At 41.9% G+C, this 19,777-nt stretch overlaps 1 protein-coding gene across 2 annotated transcripts in view; it reads left to right on the forward strand.

Moving 5' to 3' along the window:
* Nucleotides 1-19,777, forward strand: part of ctnna2 (catenin alpha 2) — a 1,182,272-nt gene that overhangs the window by 1,003,399 nt on the left and 159,096 nt on the right. For both annotated transcript variants that reach the window (XM_033035440.1, XM_033035446.1), the window contains exon 12: nt 11,159-11,359. In XM_033035440.1, coding sequence (XP_032891331.1) covers nt 11,159-11,359 — 201 coding nt within the window. The remainder of the gene's footprint in view (nt 1-11,158; nt 11,360-19,777) is intronic.

Below are 19,777 nucleotides of genomic sequence, written 5' to 3' on the forward strand. Positions count from 1 at the left end.
GGGCAGGGTGACTTGGACAGGTTGTGTGAGTGGGCAGATGCATGGCAGATGCAGTTTAATGTGGATAAATGTGTAGTTATCCACTTTGGTAGCAAAAACAGGAAGGCAGATTATTATCTAGAAACATAGAAATTAGGTGCAGGAGTAGGCCATTCGGCCCTTCGAGCCTGCACCGCCATTCAATATGATCATGGCTGATCATCCAACTCAGTATCCCGTACCTGCCTTCTCTCCATACCCTCTGATCCCCTTAGCCACAAGGGCCACATCTAACTCCCTCTTAAATATAGCCAATGAACTGGCCTCGACTACCCTCTGTGGCAGGGAGTTCCAGAGATTCACCACTCTCTGTGTGAAAAAAAGTTCTTCTCATCTCGGTTTTAAAGGATTTCCCCCTTATCCTTAAGCTGTGACCCCTTGTCCTGGACTTCCCCAACATCGGGAGCAATCTTCCTGCATCTAGCCTGTCCAACCCCTTAAGAATTTTGTAAGTTTCTATAAGATCCCCTCTCAATCTCCTAAATTCTAGAGAGTATAAACCAAGTCTATCCAGTCTTTCTTCATAAGACAGTCCTGACATCCCAGGCCTCCCTAACAGGTTGTGGGTGGGGTGGTAAGGTTAGGGCAGGAGGAAGAGAGCTAGAGCCTTGTAAGTTCAAAAAGTATTGGAGTAGAATTAGGCTGTTCAGCCCATCAAGTCTACTTTGGAATTCATGACAGATCTTTCTTTCACTCTCAACCCCATTGTCCTGCCTCCTCCCCATGACCTCTGCCACCTGTAATAATCAAGAATCTATCAATCACCGCTGTAAAAATATCCAATGACATGGCCTCCACAACCTTCTGTGGCAAAAAAATCCACAAATTCACCATCCCCTGACTAAAGAAAATTGAGAGCCCAGGCAAGTTAGCTGCCTTTTTCACAGTTTTAACGAACAACCAGTTAGAAGGGCAAGAGTGAAATTGAGGCTGGTCAAATGGTTTAGACATCAGGTAAGTCACATTCAGAGTCTTTTCACATAGAATAGAAGGGAAAAGAGTTTGAGGCAAGTGATGAACATTACTGCTGTTTCTAGCTCTACAAGAAAACATTACCCACAAATGCTCCCTAACAATGTGGTCCTGTCCAGAAACGTCACCTATCCATGTTCTCCAGAGATGCTGCCTGACCAAATGAGTTACTTCAGCACTTTGTGTCTTTCTTTGGAAACCAGTATCTGCAGTATCTTTACTTTCTGAATTGTATCCATTCATGGTGGCCGATTAGGAAAAGGGGAGATGCAACGAGACCTGGGTGTCATGGTACACCAGTCATTGAAAGTAGGCATGCAGGTGCAGCAGGCAGTGAAGAAAGTGAATGGTATGTTAGCATTCATAGCAAAAGGACGAGTATAGGAGCAGGGAGGTTCTACTGCAGTTGTACAGGGTCTTGGTGAGACCACATCTGGAGTATTGCGTACAGTTTTGGTCTCCAAATCTGAGGAAGGACATTATTGCCATAGAAGGAGTGCAGGGAATCACCAGACTGATACCTGGGATGTCAGGACTTTCATATGAGGAAAGACTGGATAGACTCGGCTTGTACTCGCTAGAATTTAGGAGATTGAGGGGGGATCTTATAGAAACTTACAAAATTCTTAAGGGGTTGGACAGGCTAGATGCAGGAAGATTGTTCCCGATGTTGGGGAAGTCCAGGACAAGGGGTCACAGCTTAAGGATAGAGGGGGAATCCTTTAGGACCGAGATGAGAAAAACATTTTTCACACAGAGAGTGGTGAATCTCTGGAACTCTCTGCCACAGAAGGTAGTTGAGGCCAGTTCATTGGCTATATTTAAGAGGGAGTTAGATGTGGCCCTTGTGGCTAAAGGGATCAGGGGGTATGGAGAGAAGGCAGGCACGGGATACTGAGTTGGATGATCAGCCATGATCATATTGAATGGCGGTGCAGGCTCGAAGGGCTGAATGGCCTACTCCTGCACCTATTTTCTATGTTTCTATGTTTCTATGAATCAGTCTGGTGAACCTTCTCTGCACTCCCTCTATGGCAATAATGTCCTTCCTCAGATTTGGAGACCAAAACTGTACGCAATACTCCAGGTGTGGTCTCACCAAGACCCTGTACAACTGCAGTAGAACCTCCCTGCTCCTGTACTCAAATCCTTTTGCTATGAAAGCTAACATACCATTCGCTTTCTTCACTGCCTGCTGCACCTTCACTTTCAATGACTGGTGTACCATGACACCCAGGTCTCGCTGCATCTCCCCTTTTCCTAGTCGGCCACCATTTAGATAATAATCTGCTTTCCTGTTTTTGCCACCAAGATGGTGTCAAGTTGGGAAAAGGGGAAGTACAACGGGATCTGGGGGGTCCTTATTCATCAGTCAATGAAAGTAAGCATGCAGGTACAGCAGGCAGTGAAGAAATCGAATTACATGTTGGCCTTCATAACAAGAGTAGTCAAGTATCGGAGCAAAGAGGTCCTTCTGCAGTTGTACAGGGCCCAAGTGAGACCACAACTGGAGTATTGTGTGCAGTTTTGGTCTTCTAATTTGAGGAAGAACATGCTTGCTATTGAGGGACTGCAGCGTAGGTTTAGAAGGTTAATTTCCGGGATGGCCGGACTGTCATATGCTGAGAGAATGGAGCGTCTGTGCTTATATACTCTGAAATTTAGAAGGATGAGAGGACACCTTATTGAAACATATAAGATTGTTAAGAGTTTGGACACGCTAGAGGCAGGAAACATGTTCCCAATGTTGGGGGAGTCCTGGACCAGGGACCACAGTTTAAGAATAAGGGGTAAGCCATTTAGAACGGAGATGAGGAAACACTTTTTCACAGAGAGCGGTGAATCTGTGGAATTCTCTGCCTCAGAGGGCGGTGGATGCCAGTTATCTGGATACTTTAAAGAGAGAGCTAGATAGGGCACTTAAAAATAGCAGAGTCAGGGGATATGGGGAGAAGGCAGTAGCGGGTTACTGATTGTGGATGATCAGCCATGATCACATTGAATGCCGATGCTGGCTTGAAGGGTCAAATGGCCTACTCCTGCACCTATTGTCTATTGTGGTGACCTCAATATACGTTTCAATCTGCAATTTGAGAGGGCAAAGGTAAAATCGGAAGTGTCAGTATTGCAGTTGAACAAAGGGGACTATGGAGGCATGAGAGAGGAGCTGGCCGAAGTAGACTGGAAGGGGATCCTAGCAGGGATGACAGTGGAACAACAATGGCACGTATTTCTGGGAATAATCCAGAAGATGCAGGATAATTTCATTCCAAAGAGGAAGAAAGATTCTAAGGGGAGTAAGAGGTGACCATGGCTGACAAGGGAAGTCAAGGACAGTATACAAATAAAAGGGATGATGTATAACATAGCAAAGATGAGCGAGAAGCAGAGGATTGGGAATACGGGGACGAAGGTAAGCTAGCCAAGAATATAAAGGAGGGTAGTAAATGCTTCTTTATGTATGTGAAGAAAAAAAAATAGTTAATACAAATGTGGGTCCCTTAAAGACCGAAAGGTGAATTTATTATGGGGAACAAGGAAATGGCAGACAGGTTGAACAGGTTGGCTCTGTCTTCACTAAGGAAGGCGCAAACAATCTCCCAGATGTACTAGGGGAGAGAGGACCTAGGGTGATGGAGGAACTGAAATAAATTCACATTAGGCAGGAAATGGTGTTGGGTAGACTGATGGGACTGAAGGCTGATAAATCCCCAGGGCCTGATGGTCTGCAAACCAGAGTACTCAAGGAGGTGGCACTAGAAATCGTGGACGCATTGGTGATGTTATTCCAATGTTCTATAGATTCTAGATCAGTTCCTGTGGATTGGAGGGTAGGTAATGTTATCCCACTTTTCAAGAAAGGATGGAGAGAGAAAGCAGGGAATTATAGACCAGTTAGCGTGATATTAGTGATGGGGAAGATGCTGGAGTCAATCATCAAAGATGTAGTGGTGGCGAATTTGGATAGCAGTAACAGGATCAGTCCGAGTCAGCATGGATATACGAAGGGGAAATCATGCTTGACAAATCTTTTGGAATTTTTTGAGGATGTAACAAGTAAAATGGACAAGGGAGAGCCAGTGGATGTAGTGTACCTGGACTTTCAGAAAGCCTTTTATAGGGTCCCACACAGATTAGTGAGCAAAATGGCCTACTCTTGCACCTATTCTCTATTGTCTATGAATGGGGTTGAGAGGGAAATATCGATCAGCCGTGATTGATTGGCAAAGTAGATTTGATGGGCCGAATGGCCTAACTCTGCTCCTATGACTTATGAATATAAACTTATCTGTGTTTCCGTAAACCTGCATCTGTTGTTCATTGTATGCCTAAATTGGTCTGAAGAAGGTTTCGGACCCGAAACATCAGCCATTTTTTCTCTCCAGAGATGGTGCCTGTCCATTTGAGTTGCTCCAGCATTTTGTGTCTATCTTAACTGGTTAACTAATCTATGTTTTGCTGTCAATTCCCTAAATCTTTCCTCAATGTCGTCCTAAATTCATATTTCAAGTATTTACACAGTTGTCTTCTGAAAGTTGCCATTGAATTTGTATCCATTACCCTTTCACGCTGTGCATTCCAGGTAACAATAGCTCAGGTCATCAAAGAGGTTTGTGCTGTAATTTGGCTGTTAAAAGTACACCAAATCAAACAGTGTCATGTCACCTAAAAAAAGCAAAGTGTTTGCTGAAATTACCCTTAAGGATACGAATCAGGGAACAATCTGATTTTGTTTTTGTGAACGGAAAGTTAGCCAGTTTAAATATAAGTGGTTACAACCCCCTATGTTTAAATTAATGAGCTGAATCTTTTGCATTCAGTGTCCCCAATGTGTTCTATTTTACATTGGTGTGACTCGGCAAGGCAACCGTTTTGCCGAACACTTGCTCTTGGTTCCACCAAGGCATGCTGGATCTCCTGGTCGCTAACCGCTTTGGCTCCCCTTCCCATTCCCATGCTGACCTTACCTCCTGGGCCTCATCCATTGCCAGAGTGATGCCACTTGCAAACTGGAGGAACAGAACCTCATATTCCGCTTGGCTATGAACATTGATTTCTTCAATTTTGGGTAAATATATTTGGGTACATATACAGTATCTCCTGCCTATTTCTTTCCCCTTCTTTTCTCCCCCTCTCATCCATGTGCCCCGCCTTGATATCCCCCCTTTCCACCCTTTTCCTTCCCCCCCCCAATCCCCTTCCACCTATATTCCTTCATCTGACTTCATATTTCACATCTCTTCTATCACCTCCTTATCTCACAACTTTTTTTTTTTTTTTTCGTCTCTTTTCAAAAATATTTCAAAAATATCATTCCAAAATCTATAAAGTTTTATGCAGGAAACTAAGGAGTGTGTTATAGTTGCCTTTTGGGATAGACATTTATCACAAGTGGCGGATATATTTGGATAAAATTTGTTCAATCTTGTTTTTGAATAATATAATCTATGTACAATTTTAAATTGAATTAGATTATGTCTTACATTAATTGAACATTTGTGAATATATATCAGGTATTTTTCCCATTTAACCTTTGTAATTTTTATCATTAGTTCCCGTTCCCACTCTTCTCTAAGTACCTCTGTCGATGGTAGGTCTATATTTAGAATACTATTATATAAATATGATATTAATTTTTGTGAGTCAGCTTCAATATTCATTGTTTCTTCCAATAAGTCAGGAGTTACTTTTTGATATCCTTGTATATATTTTTTCACGAAATCGCAAATCTGAAGATATTTAAAATATTGGTTGTTTTTCAATTTAAATTTTAATTGTAGTTGTTGGAATGATAGTAAGTTTCCCATTTCGTACATATCCCCGATCCTTCTAATTCCGAGACTTTCCCATTGGTTATATGTCTTATCAATAAGAGATGGTTTAAATAAAGGGTTATTCGCTATTGGCATTAACAGTGATAGATTTCTTAATTTTAAAGATAATTTTATTTGTTTCCAAATTCTTATTGTACAATATATAATTGGGTTCTTCTTATATAATGTGTTATTCAGTTTTTTTGGGGAGAAGAGGATCGTTCCTATATTACAAGGATGGCAATCCTCCTTCTCCATTTTTATCCATTCTGTCTGTTGGGTAGAACTATCCAACCAATAAATCATATTCCTAATATGCACTGCCCAGTAATAATACATAAAATTCGGAAGTGAAAGTCCCCCGACCTCTTTTGGTTTACATAAGTGTTTTTTTGTGATTCTATGTGATCTATAGTCCCAAATATAATTAGTAATATTAGAGTCTAATTTAAAAAAAAAATATTTTGGTATATATACCGGTATAGATTGAAATAGGTATAGTAATTGTGGTAGGAAGATCATTTTTATTGCATTTATTCTACCTAATAATGATAAGGGAAGTGTTTTCCAAAATTTAATCAACGTATTAAGTTTATTTAATAAAGGCATGAAATTAGCATTGAATAATGCTTTATATTTTCTAGTAATCTGAATACCCAAATATTTAAATTTTTCTGTTGCGATTTTAAAGGGGAACTTCAGTAAGTGTGTAGGTTCTTGAGGTTTTAATGTCATGATTTCACTTTTATTCCAGTTTATTCTATATCCAGAAAAAGACCCAAATTCCTCTATTAAGTTTAATAAATTTGGTATGCTCGTTTGTGACTTTGTAATATATAAAAGTATATCGTCTGCATATAATGAGATTTTATTCTTTGAGTCCCTGGTATTATAGCCCTGAATATTCGGATGAATTCTTATATTTTCAGCCAGGGGTTCTATCATAAGGGCAAATAGCAGGGGTGATAGTGCACATCCCTGCCTATTACCCCTTGATAGTTTAAATTTTTGAGATAACATGTTATTAGTTAAAATTCTTGCCATCGGTTTATCATATAATAATTTTACCCATGTTATAAAATTCTCTCCCACATTAAATTTTTGTAGTACTTTATATAAGTATTGCCACTCTACCTGATCAAATGCTTTCTCTGCATCCAAAGAAATAATTGATATATCTTCTTCCTCTACTTTATGCGAGTACATTATATTAAACAGGCGTCTCAGATTATTAAATGAGTATCTTTTAGGTATAAACCCCGTTTGATCAGGGTTTATCAATTTACTAATATATTTGCTTAATCTTCTTGCTAAAATCTTTGCTAAAATTTTTTGATCTGTATTTAAAAGTGATATAGCTCTGTACGAGCCCGGATCTTCTAAATCTTTATCTTTTTTTGGAATAAGCGTAATAGTTGATTCTGTTAGTGTTTCAGGTAGTTTGTTTTCTTTAAAAGCATGGGAGTATAAATTAAATAAATAAGGGGTTGTTATCTCCTGAAATTTTTTATAAAATTCATTATTAAAACCATCTGGTCCCGGTGTCTTACCATTTTTCAGCGATTTTATTGTTTCACCTATTTCTTTGATTGTAATTTGAGCTCCTAATTCCTCTTGTTCCAAAAGGTCCAGTATTGGAAGATTACAATTATCTAGAAATTTTTTTATTTTACTATCTTCTATTTTAATTTTAGATGTATATAAGTTTTGGTAAAATTGGGCAAATCTATTATTAATATCTTTAGGTAGTATTAGTAATTCACCTTTCTCTGATTTAATTTTGGTTATAGTATTTTCCTTTTCTTGTTTTTTTCAATTGGCGAGCTAAAAGCTTATGTGGTTTGTCACCAAACTCAAAATGTTCCTGTTTTGTAATTTGAAATAGTCTTATTACTCTTGCCGATAAAATTCGATTAAGTTTAAATTTCAGTAATATTATCTTATTGTGTTTATCTGTCGTGGAATCTTTGGCATTATCCAACTCTAACTGTCTGATTTCTTGTTCTAACAACAATTGTTCTGTCTTATTCTTTTTATTTTGAAAACTTTGATATGAAATTATAATTCCTCTCATAAATGCCTTAAAAGTTTCCCATAATAAAGAAGGCAAAGTACCTGGTATATCATTTGCATCGAAAAAAAGTTCCATTTGTTGTTTTAAATATTGATAGCCTTGCACGTCATTTAAAATATGTGTATTAAACCTCCAAAAAGATTTTTTACCTGGCATTCCCTCAAATTTTACTGAGGATTTTGATAGGCAGATGGTTGGACAAAAACTAGGGATGAAAAGACAGAAGGTATGGGAGACAAAAGGATTGAAGAGTTGTGAATCGTGAAGCTAAAGAAAGGAATGTTAATGGAAGGAGAGGGGGAGGGGAGAAATACGTATCAGTGCAGGAGTGCAGGTGCATGGTTCCTTGAAGGTGAAGTCGCAGGTAGATCGGGTGGTCAAAAAGGCTTTTGGCACACTGGCCTTCATCACTCAAATTATTGAGTATAGAAGTTGGGAGGTCATGTTGCAATTGTATAAGGCGTTGGTGAGGCCACGTTTAGAGTATTGTGTTCAGTTCTGGGCACTGTGTTATAGGAAGAATGTTGTCAAGCTGGAAAGTGTACAGAGATCATTTACAAGGATATTGCCAGGGCTAGATGGTCTGAGCTATAGGGAGAGGTTGAGTAGGGGGGAGCTCTATTCCTTATCAGTCTTTATCTTGCACTAAATGTTGTACCCTTTATACTTTATCGGTACACCATGAACGGCGTGATTGTAATCAAGTATAGTCTTTTCCTTGATTGGAAGGCACGTAAACAAAAGCTTTTCACTGTACCACGTGACTATAATGAACTAAATTAAACTGGCTGGCTGGCCACAACATGCAGGTCAGGGTTGTGCCGACTTCTGTGCCTGCGCACTGCCCTTTCACTTTTCCTATGAATTCTGGGACCAGGGCCAATTCCAGCTTTGCCTGAGTTAACAGTGCGAATCATTGGATATGTAGTCCCTTAGCTTTTCACCAGTCACAGCTATGGCATTAAGTACCACCCTTCTGAAAGGGGTCACAACGTGGATGTTTAAAAAAAATCTTAATTGATATCCATCTTTTAATTGATTTTCATGTGTTTTTTCTGGAACGTTACATTTAAAGGAAAACTATTTTTAATTTTTTTTAATCTATTTCAACTGGTTCTAAGCCAGAGTCCAAACCAAGCTGACACCAAAGGCATTGACTATTTTCTAAAAGGGGAGAGAACTTCAGAAATCTGAGTTGCAAAGTGCAGCATTCCCAAAAAGCTCATTTGCAAGTCGAATCGGTAGTAAGGAAGACAAATGTAATGCTCGCATTTATTTTGAGAGGGCTAGAATAGAAAACAGGGATTCACTGGTTAGGATTTATAAGACACTGGTCAAACTATAATTAGAGTATTGTGAGCAGTTATGGGACCCATATCTGAGGAAGGATGTGCTCGCATTGGAGATGGTACAGAGGAGGTTTACAGGAATAATCCCAGGAATGATTAGATTAATATATGATGAGTGTTTGAATGCACAGGGCCTGTACTCGCTGGAGTTTAGAAGGATGAGGAACTTACTGAATAGTGAAAGCCTGGATAGAGTGGATGTGGAAAGGATGTTCCCACGAGCGGGAGATTCCAGGACCAGAGGCCACAGCCTCAGAATAAAAGGATATAACTTTAGAAAGGTCTTGAGGAATTTCTTTAGTCAGAGGGTGGTGAATCTGTGGAATTCATTGCCACAGAAGTCCGTAGAGGCAAAGTCAGTGGATATATTTAAGGCGCAGATAGATAGATTCTTGATTAGTACAGGTGTCAGAGGTTATGGAAGAAGGCAGGGGAATAGATGGAGAGATAGATCAGCCATGATTGAATGGCGGAGTAGACATAGAAACATAGAAATAGAAAATAGGTGCAGGAGTAAATCATTCGATCCTTCGCGCCTGCACCGCCATTCAATATGATCATGGCTGGTCATCCAACTCAGTATCCTGTACCTGCCTTCTCTCAATACCCCCTGATCCCTTTAGCCACAAGAGCCACATCTAACTCCCTCTTAAATATAGCCAATGAACTGGCCTCAACTACCTTCTGTGGCAGAGAGTTCCAGAGATTCACCACTCTCTGTGTGAAAAATATTTTTCTCATCTCGGTCCTAAAAGATTTCCCCTTTATCCTTAAGCTGTGACCCCTTGACCTGAACTTCCCCGACATTGGGAACAATCTTCCTGCATCTAGCCTGTCCAACCCCTTAAGAATTTTGTAAGTTTCTATAAGATCCCCCCTCAATCTCCTAAATTCTAGCGAGTACAAGCCGAGTCTATCCAGTCTTTCTTCATATGAAAGTCCTGACATCCCAGGAATCAGTCCTAACATCCCAGGAATCAGTCCTGACATCCCAGGAAGAAGGCAGGGGAATGGTGTTAGGAGGGAGAGATAGATCAGCCATGATAGAATGGCGGAGTAGACTTGAGCCAAATAGCCTAATTCTGCTATTAGTAGTTATGAACTTACTGACCACTCTGCTACAAGAGACCACCTTGGCAGAGTGACCACAAGTGTGTTTGCAATCGCATGGCTACAAAGGATTATTGCAGCGGTGGGCAGAGCATGAGTGACCATTTTAGGGTGCAGAGAGGGTTAATCCGAAGGCCAACTCATCAAAAAGAAGGTCCTCCAATTCTTTGTCCTTTACTCAATAGACAATAGACAATAGGTGCAGGAGTAGTAGGCCATTTGGCCCTTCGAGCCAGCACCGCCGTTCAATGTGATCATGGCTGATCATACTCGCAGAGATGATTTGAAAGTCTGAAAAAGGATCCCGGCCTGAAACGTTACCCGTCCTTTTTCTCTGGAGATGTTGCCTGATCCGCTGAGTTACTCCAGCACTTTGTGTCTGCCTTCGATGATTTCCTTTCCATGGCTGCTTTCCTTTCATCAGAAATGTTGAATTTCCACTCATAGCTCCAAGTATTTCCATACATCTCTTCATGATGATGCTCCTCAAAGCTCCTCTGGTAAAAGGTTTTGACTTGTTCTTATATCACCACATCTGACTTTATTTATAGTCACACTCGGGGTGTTTTAGTGTGGGAAAGATGTGCCCATTAAGAATCAATGATGATCTTGTGTGCTCAGTGTCATACTTACAATAGTTAATCAGAACAGTAAGCCCTGTTGTTTGTTTTTACTGTTTTATCATTTTATCGCATCAACTTCTCTGCACCTTATACCCACTACAAACTTGAAAACTGAAGTCAAGGAGTCTTAAAACCCAAATGATTTTTTCTCCAATTCCTTCCTTTGAATTCTTGCAGAAAACCATATACTGGAGGACGTGAACAAGTGCGTCATAGCTCTCCAGGAAAGCGACGTGGACACACTGGATAGAACCGCTGGAGCCATTCGAGGGCGAGCAGCAAGAGTTATCCACATTATCAGCGCTGAGATGGAGAACTACGAACCTGGACTGTACACTGAGAAAGTAATGGAATCCACCAAGTTACTCTCAGAAACCGGTAAGGTTCATTGCTCAAAATGTGTCTTATTCTTCATATATTCCTCATATATTCTCTCCACTCTTAAAACTGAGTAGAGAGAGATTTAAGGTGCTTGTGAATACTCTCGCTTGTTGGTCCGTGTAGGACGTGGCCTAAAGTCAGTTTGTTTATTTATTACTTTATTTAGGTATCGGGAGAAGGCAGGAGAATGGGGTTAGGAGGGAGAGATATATCAGCCATGATTGAATGGCGGTGCAGACTTGATGGGCCGAATGGTCTAATTCTGCTCTGATTACAGTACTTATGACCTTATCTATATTAACTAAATTTAGATTATCTGATAAATAACTAACCAGGACTTGGGGGCCTGAACTATAGGGAGAGGTTGGGCAAGCTAGAATTTTATTGCAAGAGGATAAGGGATGATCTTACAGAGAAATATTAGATATGAGGGGAAGTAATAGAGTAGATGCTCAGAGTCTTTTATCCAGAGTAGGGGAATCAAGGGTCAGAGGACATATGTTTAAGGTGAGAGGGGAAAGATTTATTAGGAACCTGAGGCACAACATTTTCTTATAGAGGGTGGTGGGTAAATGGAACGAGCTGCCAGACGAGGTAATTCATGCGGGTTCTATAACAATATTTAAAAGACATTTGGACAGGTACATGGATAGGAAAGGTTTAGAAGGATAATGAAAGGCTTGGATAGAGTGGATTTAGTGAGGATGCTGAAAAATGCCCGCGAGTAAAAAAAGGTCGACATGGAAAAAAATCGATATTTTTTTACTCGTAGGTTTAGTCGAGGTATGTCATAGTAGGTCGTAATTCTATCCTAGGTAATCAAAGGCAATCAAAGGTAATCGAAGATAGTCGAAGGTAAAGCTCGTTGAGAAAAAAAAGATAAGTAAACCGACTGGTAATGTTAAAAGCGCGCTAAACTTTATTAAAATATGTCTGGCTTCTTAAAAGTGTCTCCACTCCTTCTCCCTCCCTTCTCCCTCCCTTCTCCCTCCCTTCTCTCCCCTTCTCCCTCGCTTCTCCCTCCCTTCTCCCTCCCTTCTCCCTCCCTTCTCCCTCCCTTCTCTCCCCTTCTCTCCCCTTCTATCCCCTTCCCTCCCCTTCTCTCCCCTTCTCTCCCATTCTCTCCCTTTCCCTCCCCCTCTCTACCCTTCTCACCCCCCCCCCTCTCCATGCTCTCTAAAGGACTTACCATACACTGTGCAGCCGTCTTTTACCTTCCTGTTCGTCGCGGGTGTGAATTTCAGACAGCGCTCCCCTGCTTGCTTTGGCGTGTGTGTGTGTGTGTGTGTGTGTGTGTGTGTGTGTGCGCGCAGACGGTCGATCCGGCTCGCGGTTTCATCGCTGACGTTCGATCCAGCTCGAGGTTTTTCAGGCGAGTCCCCTCGAGCTTGAAGGTCGAAGACAGTCACTAAAAGGTCGCTTTAGTGGGACAGGCCCTGAACTGAATGTGGAGAGGATGTTTCCACTCATGGGAGAGTCTACGACCAGAGACCATAGCCAGAATAAAAGGACGTACCTTTAGAAAAATGAGGAGGAATTTCCTTAGAGGGTGGTAAATCTGTGGAATTAATTGTCACAGGCGGCTGTGGCGTCCAAGTCATTGGGTATTTTTAAGGCGCAGATTGACAGATTCTTGATTAGTAAAGATGCCAGGGGAAGGCAGGAGAATGGGGTTGAGAGGAAAATATAGATCAGCCCTGAATGTGGTTGGGAGGGAAAGATAGATCATTCCTGCTTGAATGGCGGAATAGACTTGATGGGCCGAAATGCCTAATTCTGGTCTTATAACTTATGAATTTATGAACTAACCTTGTTCTCCTGAGATGCTGCCTGTTTCCTGAGGTGCTGAGTTATCCAGCACTTTTTTTATTTTATCGTGGTGTTTGTAAGTCAGTAAAAGTGCAGATACCGCTGTAATACCCAGGCATGGAGAACTGAAATTCCTCTGTCTTTCCAATCAATAATCCTATGAAATGATGCTCTTAAAGATAATCTGGTTGGAAACACTGCAGAAAACCATCAAAGCTAGTAGGCTCTGAGTGTCGAATGCCAGTTAGAGGTACACTTGCCTGTAATTCATCTGGCATGGATGTGACCAGCAACGTATTAGCTTATGAATTCCAGTCTACCTCTTGCCTTATTTCGGCATGGATTCCTATATTTACTGTGAAATTCTGAATAGAAAAGGACAGTGCATGATCCCCACACTGACCTTGCGATGGATGGAAGGTTATTAATGAAACGCCTGAGGTTGATTGAGCGCATGCATGGCTGTAATGTGCTCTGTTGCCAAGTGGCCCTGGTGTAATCTAAATGGAGGATTGATGCTCCGGCGAGGCAAGTGTACCAACACTGTTTTTGAGACACGAGGGACTACAGATTACTTTAGTTTACTCTAGACTAGTTGAATTTAGAGATACAGAGCGGAATCTGGACCTTCGGCCCACCGAGTTCGCACCGACCAACAATCATCCCACACTAACACTATCCTACACACAACAGGGACAATTTACATTTATACCAACTCCTGTAAGTCTTTGGAGTGTGGTAGGAAAGGGAGAATCGTGGAGAAAATCCACACAGGTCACAGTGAGAATGTATAAAGTCCGTACAGATAGCACAGATTTGCACAGATAACTACAGATAGTACAGATAGTTATATGAAATATATAACCCTGGAAATATCTGGTGAGGTGAGCAGTGGGAAGAGAGGGGGGTGAGGGGGGAGGGGGAGGAGGGGAGAGTGAGAGAGTGTGAGGAAAAGTGAGAAAGAGAGAGAGAGAACAATTGGGATGGAAGAAAGAAACCGTGTTCCTCGCTTATATGGAGTGTGAGAGGCTACTGCCCCTGCCCCTGCTACTGCCCCTGTATCAATATCTGAAGGGGTTGTTCCTAAAGTTCTGGTTGCATTTTAGTCCTACGATTCTAGTGTTTGGACACAAGGCAGGGTGTGGGGAGGGCCGAGTGGGGGGGGGGGGGGTGGTAAATACCTGTCGGTTTGCTCCTGGGCCTGGCCAAGATGGCCATTCGCGGGTCCAGACAGCAGGCAGTCGATGGTCACCCTCTTTCGGGCCTACATCCGTGCACGTGTGCCCATGGAGAGGGAACACGCGGTGTCCACGGGGACTCTGGAGGCCTTCCATGGGCGCTGGTCACCACATGGGGGTGAGAGTATTGTGAACAATGAATGCAATGTTGTATTATAATGATACTTGATATAGTGTAATTTTTTGTTCATGATTTGATGTGTTGTATCACTTGCTATGTCGAATAAAGTCTTGGAAAAAACCCAAAAAAAACAAACAATTGGGATGGAGAAAATAAGAGAAAGAGAAAATGTGTGTATATGTGTGTGTGTGTGTGTGAGAGAGAGAGAGAGAGAGAGAGAGAGAGAGAGAGAGAGAGAGCGAGAGAGCGAGGGTATTATGGATTCAAATCAGTACCTTTTCATCGAGATTCTGACTGAGCTGTTGCATGTTTCTTATGTCAGATTTCCGGAATATCTATCTTCATCTTGGATATCCTGCATCCATAATATTTGTTCTTGATTAACGAGCTTCCTTGGCCTATCCCAGAAAAAAAGAGTCTTTGGGAGAAACCGTCACTTCAAACACAATATACTGCATCAGAGATATTTTTGCTATTTACAGGGGCCAGGTTGCAAACACTATAATTACGATTGGTATTGACTAAGTGACTGGTCTCTGGCTAATGTTTATTATCGCCCTTCCCCTTTTCATCATTCGCATGCATTGGCCTGGAGCTTGTTTGGTGGTCTCCACACGTCTGAGTTCTGCGTACAATTTCTGGTCACCACATTAAAGGAAAGATGAGTGCATTAGAGAGGGTGCAGAAAGATATATAATGTGCCAAGATTTGAAAATTGCAAATATTGGATAAGCAAGAATTGAACAGAGGAAAGGAAGGACATAAGTGAGGTTGTTCAGATAATTAGGATGCGGGATTAGGATTAGCACAATTCACAGTAGTTAGTGCTGCTGCCTCACACCTTAAGCGGACCGGAATCACTGTTGACCTCGGCTGCTGTCTGTGTGCAGATCACTCTTTATCCCCTGAACAATGACCGTTTATCACAGGTCCTACAGTTTCCACCGTCAAACCAAAGATGTGTGATTTATTGCCTGTATCTAGTAGGTGGCAGAAGGACTGGTAGTCATGTTTAGTTTTAATTTAGAAATACAGCATGGAGACAGGCCCTTCGGCCCAGTGAGTCCATGCTGACTGCCACTCACTTGGCCACACTGGTTCTATGTTATCCCAGTTACTCATCCACTCCCTGCACGGTAGGGGCAATTTACAGAGGCCGATTGTCCTACAAAACCGCACGTCTTTGGGATGTGCAAAGTAACTGGAGCACCTGGAGGAAACCAACGTGTGATAGAAATTACAGGATTATATAAAATAAATTACAGGATATAGGAAATTAAGAGAGGGAAAAGGACTAAAGTGATAAAGTGCTTAAAGTGATGTGAAGAATTTCATTGTTCCGCATAATCTGACAATGAAATATTCTTGACTCTTTTTAGGAGCGGGTGAAGATTTAGATGGCCTGCTTCTTTGCCATAATAGGCAATTAGACCCTATTCATCTTCGTAGAATGGTCAAAATGCATAGGGCATAGATTTAAAGTACTTGATTGAAGATCTGTGGAGGAAATGAAGAAAAAATGTTTCACCTGGAGGATGGTTGAAAGAGTTGGAGAGGTAGAATCCCTCGGCACATTTAGAAGGTTTAGTTTAGAGATAAAATGCGGAAACAGGCCCTTCGGCCCACCGAGTCCGCACTAGCTAGTGAACCCTGTACACCAACACTATCCCACACAAGAAGGACAATTTACAATTTTTACCAAAAATGTACCTACAATCTTTGTACATCTTTGGTGTGTGGGAGGAAACTGGACCACCCAGTGAAAACCGATGTGGTCACAGGGAAAACATGAAAACACCATACAGACAGCACCCGTAGTCGGGGTCGAACGCAGGTCTCTGGCGCTGTTAGGCAGCAACTCTACCACTACGCCACCGACTTGAAAGCACTTGAAGGTACTTGAACGTGTAGTTGAAGATTTGTCACCTGCAGTGTTGTGAACCTAATGCTGGAAGGTGTAATTAGGGTTGGGTATCACTCTCGTTTGTGACCAGCACAGAGACGATGGACAAAATGGCATTCCTCTAACCACATATTTTATAAAGATTCTTTGATTCTATGAACCCAAGCACCCGATGAGTCACACATTTGTTCTCAAGCAGCCTGCAAGAAAAGCAGAGCACATTCTATCTTCCAACATTGACCTTAAAGAATGAAAGACTTTACTTCCTCGATTTAGCTCTGAAACTGGCTTACTGAATGCAGTTGAAATGTCTCAACCGTAACAGGTGAGCCTGACTGACAGGCAGCCTGGTTGAAAAACTAAAAACCCTGCCAGGTGCTTGAATATTTAAATCTCTCTCCTCGCTTCATTGAGTTGAAATTTGGAGACTCTGCAGCTGACTGACCCGCTGTGCATTATTTATACCCGTCACAAAAGCAAGTTTCTTTCAGATAGCACATTTAGCAGAGAAAACCATCTGGCAGAGGCATTTCATAAGAACTACTTGGTTAAAACCCATTGAACACCATTACTGCAGATGATCCCCAGGAGCCAACGCAACTGTGCATTAGTTGTGGATATGTAGAGTCATATGTAGAGTCATAGCAAACACTGGCCCGCGGGAAAAGTGGAATGAAAATCAGTACACTTAAAGGGGCCCCGTCTTTGCGATGTGTTTGTGTGTGTGTGTGCGGTCGGTCGATCCAGCTCGCGGTTTCATCTCGGACGGTCGATCCAGCTGGAGGCTTTCCAGGCGAGTGCCCTCGAGCTTGAAGGTCGAAGACACTCTTCTTAACTCGCGGATTAGGTCGCCCAAGTGGGACAGCCCCTTTAGGAGTTTGTACGTTCTCCCCTTGACCTGCGTGGGTTTTCTCTGACATCTTCGGTTTCCTCCCACACTCCGAAGATTGGCTTGGTGTCAATGTAAAATTGTTCCCAATGTGTTTTTACAGTATTTTATTTTCTCTTTTATGGTGAGCAACTACATTGCTTTTGTTCAATATTTAATAGTGGTTACCACTAGTAAGGCCAGGATTTATCTCCTTAGAGTAGATTGCTTGGCCATTACACAGCACATTTAAGAGGCTTCTCCATTGCTGTGCTACTGGAGTTACATATAGACGCATGGTTTAAACCACTAAACTGATACACAAAAGGGCACAATGCTGTACCAACTCAGTGGGTTAGACAGCATCTCTGGGGAACGTGGATTGGTGATATTTCGGGTCGAGACCCTTCTTTAGACTCCAGTCTGTAGTCTTGACCTGAAATGTCACCTATTCATATTCCCCGGAGATGCTGCATGACCCACTGAGTTCCTCCAGCACTTTGTGTTTTGCGCCAGATTCCCGCAACTGCAGTTTCTCCTGTCACCAGCTGTAGAATTGAAATTTGGTTAATAATGTGGAATTGAAAAGATAGGAAAAGTGTTTCTCTTTACTAATTATGATCAACTTTTTGTTAAAAAGCCATCTAATTCATTAATAATTGCTGTGCATTGGAGTTACATATAGATGCATGGTTTAAACCATGCGTCTATATGTAACTCCCGTAGCACAGCAATGCAGAAGCCTCTTAAATGTGCTCTTTAATGGCCAAGCAATCTACACTGTCTAGGGTGATTAATCTTGCCCTTACCAGCGGTAACCACTACTCAAATATTGAATGAAACCAATGTAGTTGCTCAACATGAAAGAGAAAAAAAATACTGTAAAAATTCAACTGATCAGGTAATTGTGTGCAGTTTTGGTCCCCTAATTTGAGGAAGGACATTCTTGCTATTGATGGAGTGCAGCGTAGGTTTACAAGGTTAATTCCCGGGATGGCGGGACTGTCATATGCTGAGAGAATGGAGCAGCGGGGCTTGTACACTCTGGAGTTTAGAAGGATGAGTGGGTATCTCATTGAAACATATAAGATTGATAAGGGCTTGGACACGCTAGAGGCAGGAAACATGTTCCCGATGTTGGGGGAGATCAGAACCACAGTTTAAGAATAAGGAGTGAGCCATTTAGTACGGAGATGAGGAAACATTTTTTCCTCACAGAGAGTGGTGAGTCTGTGGAATTCTCTGCTTCAAAGGGCGGTGGAGACAGGTTCTCTGGATGTTTTCAAGAGAGAGCTAGATAGGGCTCTTAAAAATAGTGGAGTCAGGGGATATGGGGAGAAGGCAGGAATGGGATACTGATTGGGGATGATCTGCCATGATCACATTGAATGGTGGTGCTGGCTCGAAGGGCCGAATGGCCAACTCCTGCACCTATTGTCTATTGTCTATTGTAACCAGAAACAGAAGAGTCAATGTTTCTCGTGTGGATGCTGAATTTTGACTGCATTTTCTGTTTTAATTCCAGATTCATGTCATTAAGTTCATGTCATTAAGTTGGAAAGGGTTCATAAGAGATTCACCAGGACGTTTCCTGGGCATGTGGACGAGTTATAGGGAGAGGTAGGATAGGCCGGAGGCCTTTGGAGGCTGAAGGGTGACCTTATTGAGGTATACAAGATCATGAAGGGAATGAATAAGATAGAAACATGGAAACATAGAAAAAGGCCATTCGGCCCTTCGAGCCAGCATCGCAATTTAATATGATCATGGCTGGTCATCCAAAATCAGTACCTCGTCCCTGTCTTCCCCCCAAATGCCTTGATTCCGTTAGCCCTAAGAGCTGTATCTAACTTTCTTTTCATTGCATCAAGATGACTGCTCAGTCGTTTTTCCTTGGATAGAGGACTCAAAAACTAGAGAGCATAGGCTCGAGATGAGAGGAAAGAGGGTCGTCAAGAGGCACCTCTTTCACTCTGAGCTTTTTCTGTATCTGGATTTAGCTGCCAGAGAAAGCTCGAGACGCGGAAACAATTACAACATTCAAAAGACATGTGGCTAGATATATGGATAGGAAGGATTTGGAACCTATGGGCCAAATGCAGCCAAATGGATGCAACCTAATGTGCCACCTGGGTCGGCATGTAAAAGATGGACTATTGGACCTGTTTCCATGCTGTACAGCTCCATGATTCTTTGACTCTATCCACAGTTTTTCTTTAATTTTAGTTACTTAACAATGTCTCTGGATGGTGAGGAGAGGGCTGTGGATCCCCAGCAGGTCCAAAAACAAGACCTGTTAAAGTGCAATGAGATCCGAGCGAGCCAATGGCTATCCATATTTCACTAGAAGTTGCAATCACTGTTGTACATAGCATTGTAAGGCACCGTATCCGTTGATGTTTTCAACGATGATGATGATAACAACATCTTTGAGCCACCAACTCTAAAGGGCCTGTCCCACTTACGCGACCTTTTC

This window comes from Amblyraja radiata, chromosome 1 (genome assembly GCF_010909765.2).
Source record: "Amblyraja radiata isolate CabotCenter1 chromosome 1, sAmbRad1.1.pri, whole genome shotgun sequence".
Taxonomy (NCBI): domain Eukaryota; kingdom Metazoa; phylum Chordata; class Chondrichthyes; order Rajiformes; family Rajidae; genus Amblyraja; species Amblyraja radiata.